This window comes from Nestor notabilis, unplaced genomic scaffold, assembly GCF_000696875.1.
Source record: "Nestor notabilis isolate BGI_N333 unplaced genomic scaffold, ASM69687v1 scaffold27945, whole genome shotgun sequence".
Lineage (NCBI taxonomy): Eukaryota > Metazoa > Chordata > Aves > Psittaciformes > Psittacidae > Nestor > Nestor notabilis.
The window spans coordinates 1-10,845 of NW_009929315.1; the positions used below are offsets into that span (position 1 = coordinate 1).

General features: G+C 46.4%; 1 protein-coding gene across 1 annotated transcript; it reads left to right on the forward strand.

Moving 5' to 3' along the window:
* Positions 1 to 3,308: 3,308 nt before the first annotated feature.
* On the forward strand, positions 3,309 to 10,516 carry LOC104399131 (serine/threonine-protein kinase 32A-like; the record flags this gene model as incomplete). The annotated part of the gene is made up of 7 exons (XM_010014923.1): positions 3,309 to 3,398; positions 5,197 to 5,294; positions 6,446 to 6,562; positions 8,421 to 8,546; positions 9,516 to 9,644; positions 9,990 to 10,054; positions 10,423 to 10,516. Coding segments are annotated over 7 exons (719 nt in total), but the record flags the coding sequence as incomplete, so codon positions are not given.
* Positions 10,517 to 10,845: the final 329 nt, after the last annotated feature.

The following is a 10,845-nucleotide window of genomic DNA, read 5'->3' on the forward strand; positions in this document are numbered from 1 at the left end:
TGACCTGTCACCATCTTCCAAGGGCCCCTGTGCGCCGCAGGACGGGGGGGCAGCCCCCCCGAGGGGGAGCTGGGAGCACCAGAGCCCTAGAAACGCAGGTCAGCATTCCCAGAGCAGGGAAAAGCTGAGGCTTGTCTCTACAGTTGCATTCGGCTCAGCAGGATGTAACCTGCAAACTTCTGTAATGACACTGCAATTTAGGCTGATTTTGAGCCTATTATCTGCTCACTGTGATGTTTTAACTGTCTGCTGCAGAGGTTTCAGTTGTTTTCTGTGGTTTCACCCTTGACTTCAGTGTCCTTCTGACTATGACTTGTAGTATTTCTCTTCTTCATCCATGGCAGCAAAGGTGCATCCTCTCATGCATACAGAAAGCTTTGTGTACACACGATTCAATTTTTTCTTGTCCCCAGAGCAACTGCTATCGTGACACTTTTATCTATATTTAGCCTAGATTGTGCTTGTTTTCCAGCATCTCTTTCCCCATGCAGCAGAGCTGCAGCTCCCCATACTCTCTCCTCTCCCTTCACCAGGCTGTGATCATAACTGTGATCACAAAACACATGCTATCTGCCAACATCAATTCTTTATAATGTTCTTGATTGGGACCAGTCTCCGGAGAGTATTTAAGCACCTGAAGACCTTTAGCAATCAGACTTCAGTTCTTCATTTTTAGACTCTTCTTGCCCCCTAACTCTGCCCTTTGGCTCATCCTCCTTTCCAGCTGTGAAGTACCTCTCCAGCTGTGACTCCTGTGTCATGAACTTGTCACACACCTCATGCCTTTGCCTCTGTCACCCTGGTTGGTGACATTCCGTACTAGCATAGCAATTTCAGCTAGGAAATTAAAGTGAGTCATAAATAAAGTGGAATAGTGGGCAACTGTCTTTCTGTGCAATAAATAAAGCAATTGTTCAGCATCAGCAATTGGGATCAGGTCCCACAGTAAAAAATCCTCAGCTGCTGACCACCTTCAGCAGTCATTCCAAGCACAAAGTGACTTCCTCCTGTAACGAGCAGTTGATTTGGCTCAATGACAGCACAGCTCACCTGGGAATAAAAGAATATAACAGATGGCAGTTTCCAGGAATTGTGACTAATTCATCAGCAGGTTTTGGCCATTCATTTGCCTAATAAAGCTGAAGAAAAGCACAGTTTTATCTCTACTAAAACTGAGAGGGTTTTTTTGCCAGAGCCCTATAATGCCTTTGCTCAGTATTATTTCTTGAGGGCAGTGCTAAAATGGACGAGTTCCTGCCAGTGCAGGCACTGCATGCATAGCTCATTTGCTCTCATCTAAGAAAGTTACAGCACAGTCTGTCCAAGAGCCTCCATACTCCACAGCTCTTAATGTCTTTGGTCTCATTCTTTAGAATATTATCTTAGTGGAATCTGCAGAAGCTGTGGGGTTTTTTTGTTCAAAAGGTGATCTGTAAAGGTGAAGGAATCATGTAGTAATATAGGTGCTGAATACACTAAGAATATTCTTTGCTTTAATGCAGCAGCACAGGCTTGATCTGAAAGCTTCAGACACTGCTGCTGTTCTGCCTGCTCGCACCGTCTGCAGCCTTCCTCCTTGGCCCCCGTGGCTTGGTTTGGTCATTTCCCAAGTGGGCTAGTTTATAAAACCTGTGATTTATTTGAAGTGAACAGTTTACAAGAGGCCTCCAAAGAAAGGCATGTTTGTGCTTGGAATAGCAAATTCTTAACAAGTCTTAGTGATTCACATTTATGAAAACAGCTCCTCACAAAGTGGAATGAGAGCTAGAGATGAAAGAAAACAATGCAAGGACAGAGAGGACACATCCAGACAGGACAGTTGTGTGTCATTCTTTCCTCTCAAGTACTCCCTTAGGGATTTCTACCTGTTCTTTAGTGGCAGACACAGTTCAAGCAACAAGGAGGGACATGTGCCCTGACAGGTCAGTCAGATACTGTGTGGGAGGTGAGCTCTGACAGTGGTTTTAGGTGAAATCACAAATTCTACTTTTATTCCCCAAATTTTCCCCAGCTAGATCAGGTATCTGCAGCAGGGAAACTGTTCTTGAATAACACATGTATAGGCACAAACCTAAAGATTTCCCTAAATGCTTCATACCATCCAGAAGAGAGAACAGTTCATTGCCAAAGCATCAACTTTCAGACACATAAAAGTGATCTTATTCTACTTTACCTCATGTACTAAAGAGTGAATTTCTAGCTGTTGATGCTAACAGCTGAGGGAAGTGTTGTCTTAGCATCTCAGTCAGTAGAAGCCACTTCTATTTGATCTCTGTGGTTAGAGGAAACGAGCAATTCAGCCACCCTTTGTTATTGCAGAGGAGAGCGATGAGTCTGCAAAACACAACGTACAAAACACCTGATGTTTTGATAATGATCCCATCTTTGTCAGGGTGAGCAAGTTCAGTGCCTGGGAGGATGATGAGGTCAGGAAGAACAAACCACCTGCATCTAATCAGAAGAATTGGGCTAAACTAACCCACAGGTTTCAGTGAAGTGAAGCCGGCCTTGTATTGATCATCTGCACTGCTCTGCATGATTGCTGTGCTCACTGATACGAGTTTAGGGAATAAGGAATAATAAATTTAAGTGCTTGAAAAAACCAAGTGAAAGTAGAAGAGCAAGCAAGAGCTAGGTGGAAGCATTTCCCTTCTCATCCCTGCAGACCACATCCACCTCATATTTCCTTTTCAGTTTGCAGGCAGCAGCTGTGCATACTGTAGCAGTGACAGTAGAAACCGCTCCTACACCCGATGGGGGGGCGGGGGGGGGGGGGGGGTTGATGATGTTTGAATTTCTTGCACAAAGCTTTTTTGCTTGGAGCAAAGGCATCTGTTCCATTCTAGAGACATCCTCTAAAGAGGAGAATGGAGAGTGCTTAGTCCCTGGGAACACCAAAGGGCGAGTAGATAGAAAGCCAAAAATATCAAGGATTCTTACCCCTCCAAAACACAAACAAACAAAAAAAAAAAAACAACAAAACACCAAAAAACCAACAAACCATGGTGGAATTTTTTCTGTGTGAGAAGGTCAACTCTCTTTCCCCCCCAGATTTAGGAAGCCTCAAACCAATCATCATTCAATAGCTTCTTGGAGAACTCCATTTTTTTGCTCCCCAAAGGGTAGCTAAGGAGATCTTTGATGTAACCAGACACATTTGTGAGCTGCCTCCTGCAAGATGACTTTCACCAAAATATTTTTTCCTGGAAACTTTTTTCCACAGAGTATTTTATTTAAAGTTTGATTCAAAGCTGTTTATCCTGTGAAATTAAAGCAAATCAAGTAAGACATTAACCTCCGTCTTCCAGGACACGTGCACATCACCGATTTCAATATTGCCACAATGCTGACTAAAGAAATACAAGTCACCACCATCGCCGGCACAAAGCCATACATGGGTAAGAACCAGTGACAACTGTGTGTTCTCCATTTGCCATTTTATGGGCTTCATCTGGCAGCTGTGGCAGGAGACAGATCAAGTCTTTTTTGATGAGAGTTCAAGCTCTTTCCCCCCAATAAGTAGCAAAATGCATTTGTTTGAAGTGAGGAACAACCTCAAGAGGTGCTGCGGGGCAGCGTGACAGGAATCCCTCCCCAGTAATACCCCGATGCGGCTGGAAAACATGCATCCATCTACTGATTGTACACAACAGATGAAAGCAAGCTGCAAACATAGATTTTAGGGCCGTTGTGCCGTACTGGACAGCATAGTTTCGATTACAACAGAAGATAGTTGCACTCGTGAGATCTCAGAGCAGTTCACAAGCAGCAGTCAAGCCATGTAACAATGGTGGGATGCTCTTGCTGCCCTTGAGAAGGAAAATGAAGCACAACGGCTTACATTTGGTCCCTCAGAACACTAGCACAAGTCTTACACTGCTGCATCACTGGCAATAATCTGAAGTTCTATATAAACTGGCTGCTTTAGAAACGAGCATTACCTCGGTTAGGCCGAGCGGTGGATTTAGGACTTGCTGATTTGCCGGGCTGCAGCATCGCTCGGCACGCAGGGAGGCGCCTTGTTCCAGTTTCAGGCTGTCACAGTGGAGAGCGTTGCTGGCACCAGGGGGAGGCGACTGAGGCTTTAGCTCTAATCTCCACCCCGATGACAACAGGACAGGAGGACAATCCTGGGGCAGAGTGACACTGGAGCAGGTGGATGCCTCCATGGCAGCCTTGGGCGAGCTGCAGGGACAGTTTTCAGGGGCGAATCAGCACACACACAAAGGGAGACACATGGCACTTGCTCCCCAGGGCGATCTTGTTTCCCTGGTACTCCGTCAAATGTGCTTTTTTCTTTTCCACTTTTTAAGAGGAATACAAAAAAACAATTTATGGTCACTTACTGTCCAAATCAGCAAAGCAGCTGACTTTCAGTAAGGGACCCACTTGATACTTATCACACAAGCACAGATAGTAAGCATAAAGCAAAAAGCACTGACATACCTGGGAGGAATCAGAGCCAGAGCAGGCAGATAATGAGCCAGAGAGGACTATCCTGAGCTGATGCTGAAAGAAGCTGTGCAAACACAACACAGAAAGGTCTTTGTAAAGTCAGGTTTCCTAACTAAAGCAAAAGTACTCAAAAGCGTTTCTATATAACTAACATAACTCCTCCCACAGAAGTTGCACATTTTCATATACAGTAATGCTGTCTCTGAGAGCTGAATAGCTCAGAACACAGCCTCCCTACAGCTACTGCATGACCAAATCCCTTAGGACAATCACCTGGGAGTCTCCTTTTTATCCAGATGACCAAGCTGACCTCCCACCTTTGCATCACAGGTGCAATCATTTTAAAAAGGAAACAGGTACCAAGGAAGGTGTTGCTCCTGGTTTGGTGGTTTTTAGAGCAATTCTTGCCTCCAGCTCACATCAAAATCCTACTGCTTTTTTGTCCCCTACTATCAAAAGGGAGATTTATTGGCTAAGAAAGAACATTTCAGTCTGTGCCTCCACCCCCTCCTTGTTAGCCTGGTAACCTCCCCCTAAAAAGCGGTGGCTCTCAGGCTTCCTTCAGTTAAAATTTGCGTTTAAAAAAGCTGCTTAAAAAGCAGCAAAGGTGTGGTGAGGGGAAATGTGCTAATTTGTGCCCCGACAGAACAGCAGGGCTGCTCCCTGGGGCACGCATCAGGTGTTCTGGTGCCTCACCTGAGACCGCAGCAAGGCAAACTTTCCTTTTTCTGTATTCTGCAGCACCTGAGATGTTCAGCTCCACAAAACCCACTGGCTATTCCTTCGCTGTGGACTGGTGGTCACTGGGGATCACAGCCTATGAGCTGCTCCGGACCCGGGTACTGTGCATGTGGCTCCTGTCCCCATCCATCCACCTGTCCATCCATCCATCCCTTTCCTTAAACACTCTGTTGGAAAGGTTAATGCTTTAAAACAGGGATGAAAGGCCCAAGGCAAATTCCAGGCTTTTAGGGTTATCACAGCATAGGAAGCAGAACCGCATCTTCACCAGGGTTCCTGTGATCACAAGTAAGAGCTCAGAGGAACTGTGGCCATACTGAATAGCATGTCACAACAGCTCCCTGCTGCTCTCAAGGGCCTCTGAGTTGATGTAAGCTGGGCAAGGCAAACAAGCGACAACTCTTCAAGTCTGGGCTGCAGTATAATTTACTTTGAGCTCCCATCCTACAGGAGAAAACCACTTGGAAAACAAATCTCATTGCTGTTGCAATAAGATTGAGCAGTTAGAGCAAAAGCAAGCTGCAATGTGTAAATTATTAATAAAGCACAATCGCTGCCTGTGATGTCAGAGCTGTGCTGCTAACTCTGGTAAGGCTGGGAGCCGTGTAGGCAGATGATTAGATTTGTGTTTTGGAAGTGCTGTGTAAGAAAAGAGGGACAGAATTATTCAAATTGCATTCTTCTAAGCAAAAGGTGTTTAAAATTGTGTGAGGACAGGGAACTGCTTTGAGTACGGGTATGCAGAAGAAGTTTTTAAGAAACTGTCATCAGCCTTTGCAGAATGCTCTAAAAAGAACAGATTTTCAAATGGTCAGTGATCAGGTTAGTGCACATTAAGGGGACACAGTTGTCTGACCTGTTGGGTAACAGAGGCTGTGTGCCCCTGGAAACATATTAATATAACACTTGTGTTTTTAATTTGCAATATTAAGTGAATGGCAGAACAGTTCACCACATTGATTTTTGACTTGATGGCCCTGTTTCCAGGGATGGGAGCAGAAGTGCTGGTTTGGGTTTTGCCTCCCATCTGTCCTGCAGTTTGAATACCTGGTTATTGTCACTGTTCTTGCTGACAGTATTATTTTGTTTATTTCAACCGAGTTGTGATCACACAGGGAGAGACTTTCAATGGGAGGATGGGGAATCTCCAAAGAGGCTTCATTTGAAGCTTGTTTGCTCTAAAAAGATTTCCCCAGGGGTCCGAAAACCCAGATAAATAAAAATGCTTTCCTGGTGGCACTTTTCCCAGAGGCCGTATCACATTCGCTCCAACACTTCCACAGATGAAATTGCTCACGTGTTCAAGACGGCCACAGTGATGTACCCTGCTGCGTGGTCCACGGACATGGTGTCGCTCATCAAAAAGGTGAGGGCAGCGGAGCAGAGGGCTCAGGGCTGCCTGTACCTGGGCACTGAGCCCCAAGTCATGCTTTGTAGCCTTTGCAGTCATTGCAAACCGTGTCCAGACCCAGTGCTGGCGACCTTCAGGTGGTAAGCTTTTCACGCTGCAGCTGCACTAATACAGTAACCAGCTGGCAGTGCTGCATCCCAGACTGATGGGGATGGAGTTTGTGTTGACAGGCACCGCTGCTGCTAGTGGGGTTCCTCTAAGGACACACACAAAGCAGACTTTGCTTCCACTGTTTCTCCTGTAACTTTGTCTCTCTGGAATGACATACCATAGAAATAGAAATCAATATATGTGTCAATAAACCTGGCATAAACCCTGCCTTTTTATTTAAAAAAAAAAAAAACCAAACACATTTTTCTCAATAGTGAAAAGATTTGCAAGAAGTGCTGGTACTGTTGAAATCCTTTGGTGCCATGTGCTTTATGCACCACTGCAATTATTTTTTAATAAAGCTGCTATCAAAATCACTTCGGAATCATTACTGGAATCATTTTGAAGCTGAAATCATGTTTGAAGTGAAGCCATATCTTCAATAAACAAAACTATGGCTTGACAGTGTCAGACTGCTTACAGTGGCAGCAAAGCTGGAATACTGAACACTGCATATCAACACTAGCTGCAAATTTTGTAAAGTATGTAAAGAGCTTTCTAATTTGCAAATGCAGGCAATGAAGTAGTACTTACTGCAGCCTTCATCTGGTTTTTGTTCCAAATATTTTGTCGAAATATTATGTCATCTCTAATGAAATACTCTCTTTTTAACAAAAATGATACATTAGTTCTTTGCTGAGACAGAATCATGGTGTATTTTCCAAGAAGAGAATGGAAGAATATCTCAATTTGTTTAAAATTAAATTGAGCTAATATTTTATTAGGCCTAGCAGTAATACGGGGTATTTACTGCAGATGTACTCCGCATTGTTGTGGTGGAAGCTTTTGCCTAGACCACGGCACGCCACAAACCGTACAGGTTCCTGTGTGGATGAATAATGCAACATCACAGTTACTTAGATTTCCAAGCACCCCGTGGCATCCAGTTCAGCAGCCAGATGTGTTAGACATGAGGCAGCTGTGCTTCTGTCCCGCCTGTGGGCTGCTGTATCTGTTATCGTTCAAGCAAGTTCTCACTTGCAGTAGAGCTGCACTGCGGGTGCTGGGACCGGAGCACGGGGCTCCGCAGAGGACATGAACTGCAGGGATGGGAGCACAGCACTGGCTGCCAAACCCAGCACAGGACAGTGGCGGGGGGCTCCTCATTCACGCTTTCCCAGAGGGTTTTGATCATCTGGGTTTCCTGCTACACCTTTGGAGTGCGTATTATCAGGAGTTTATGAAATGCTGAGTCCTTGAACAGAGACAAACTTCAATTATTTCCTTCCACACAAGCAATTCCTACAGCAAAATAAGCTGTGTGAATCTGTTATTTCACATGGGAATTACACTTATGAATATTCCATTACTAGAGTGAGAAAACAGGGGATGTTTACACATACTGAAACATTTTCAACTTTGGACAAATTGTTTAATGTCACTGCACCGCCTCATTGCCTGAAATGAGGATAAAAGTTGTTCATAAAAACAAGAATACATAGAGTTAAAGTGAGCCCCTTGCATATGCTGGTGAAGGAAATCTGAGCCAGAGCAAGAGAGGAGGCACCAGTCAAAGCACCAGTGCTGTGTGTTCTGAGCCCATCCAGCAGAGTGTCTGAGTGTCCGACCAGGATGGGAGTGGGTGGCTGGACCTCGGCGCAATCTCTGATCTCACGTCTCAGGGTCTCACTTTCTCACATCTCCCATTAAATTCTCACTGCAGTTGCTTGAGCTGAACCCTGAGAAGCGTTTTTCTCAGCTGAAAGATATCCAGGACTTTCCGTATCTGTCAGATGTGAACTGGGAAGCTGTTCTCCAGAAAAGGATAATGCCAGAATTCATTCCCACGGTAAGGAATTTGACTTTTGTAAGTGTTACAGGCTGCAGTCTACCCTCGCACTGAGCACCAGGTCATGGAGTTCTTACAGATTTCCACAAGAGCACCAGACATCACAAGGGACAGGGGAAAGAGAGGCAGAGGCACGGGCAGGATTTCCACTTCCCTGGGTGTGTAATAAGGAGCAATGGGGACTGACTACAAAGTGTGGGTGCCCCAGAACTGATCTGCTCTAATATTCCCAGAATTTCTGGGTGCAGAACTGGTCACACCAGGTGAAGCACACACTGACAGTGCTCGTGAGCAGCCCTGCGCTGAGCAGCCTTTTGTAGCTGCTTCGGACCTGCTCTGGAAATGCAAAGACCAAACACCAGACACAGGCTCCTGAGCAGCCTGGAGAGCACCCACCAGTTCAGGACAGTTGTTTCTTCCTGTAATGGCTCTCCTTAACTAGCACATTGTTTGCAGTATAATAACAAGTAGAGTAGAGTTTCTGATCCTTTTTTAATTGGATTAAAAGCACAGAAGTAACATAACCCTTATGGAAAATAATCAGACTGTTGTGTGCAGCGTTACTCTGGTTTTCAGCCAAAAAAAAGTTGGGCTAAAATACACCTATTTGTTAGGTGTATGCGTTTTGCCCCTCTGTAACTGGTTTTCTCTGTGGTGGGTGCACGTGCATTGCTTTAAAGCCAGGTCTGCAGGCTGCTGCGCTCCTCCCCAGCACACACACACCATCCTTCACTTCAAAGCAGCCAAAAGGCAGAGCAGCAGCAGTGAGCACGGAGCAATTAATCGTCACCCCTCAGCAGTGTCCCCTGGCTGAAGGGATGATGGAACGCGGCAGCAGTGCAGCAGGTGCCCCGTGTGTGCAGAACTGTGGGTCAAGCTCAGTTTTGCACAATTCAGCTCCTGGAGGCAGTCCAGAAACTCTTCAAGACAGGCTCTGATCACTTAAGGGCACCTCTCTCCTCTCTCCAGAAAGGCAGACTGAACTGTGACCCAGCCTTCGAACTGGAAGAAATGATCCTGGAATCCAAACCTCTTCACAAGAAAAAAAAACGCTTGGCTAAGAAGGAGAAAGATACCAGCAGAAGCAGTTCCTCCCAGGTAAGAGCAAGCAGGTACAAGCATATGGTCAAGAAGCCTCTCATTTTCCAGTTAAGCTGATTGCCATTCAGCAAGACCACAGCAAACGGTTTAAACAGACCATTTTTATCGCTTGTGACCAACCTTATTCCCAAAACTCTTCCGCATCTTCCCTCTGGGGGAAGGCAGCATGTGTACACATGGGTTCTGTATGAGGAGAGTCTTAATGAGCTTCTCCACACTGCAGTGCTAAAGATGCTCTATACCTAAAGATACCTATATCGCCTTGAAATTCTCCTTGTAATGTCTTTCTGTGTCAGCTGTGAATGTATTCCTCATCTCTATTTTTCTGTTTGATTGTGAAAGGCCTGCCACCTTCAGAAGCACCTGGAGATGCTCCAGAGGGACTTCATTGTTTTCAACAGAGAAAAGTAAGTACTGATGCAGAGGCGGCGCAAGAGACTAAGGTTCTTGTCAAAGCCTTCGAGAGACCCAGGCTTTGGGCTCTTGGTGAATGCCACAGGCAGGGTGGAGACACGTGGTACCGTGGCTGCTGGCCAAAAACTCACGTGGCATTTCTGTGCTCGAGGTCCCAACCTGCACTGAGCGCCCCATCTGTGCAGGCAGATGGTCAGTGCAGGGGCTCGGGGCCATGTGGGCTGCGGGGCTCAGTGCAGCCCCTTGGGGAGGCACAGCTCGTGCCGGGGAACGGGATGCTCCCAGGCGGCCGCACCATGGTGTGGGCCATGGCTCTGCCTGGGCTTTCCCTCAGTGCTCAACCATCCCTTTCTCTCCCAAGGGTGAGACACCACCACAGTGACATCCAGGAGACCCTGACACCGGCAAAGAGCAGAGGCACATACAAGGAGGACAGCCAGAACAACAACCTCTGAGCACACCCGCACACCTTCACCACACCGAGACACCAGACCCGTCTGCTGCTGCCAGGACTCTGCTGAACGCCTGCTGCTGGGTGGGAGCTGGGGCACCCGCTCCCTCTGCTTCCACCCTACAGCCAGTGGATCCTGAGCATGAGGGGAGACGCTGTGGGTGCTGCCCCCGTGACTTGCCACAGTCAGTTACAGTGAGATCCTGTTATTTTGCCTGTCTTGGCGGCAGGAATGTGACTGTGTGAAATGGATAAGACATTCAGTATTCACCCTTTGGGTTGGTTCGCCAGCATCACAGCCCTTGGTGCTGCCAGAAGCATGACCAAAGGGCC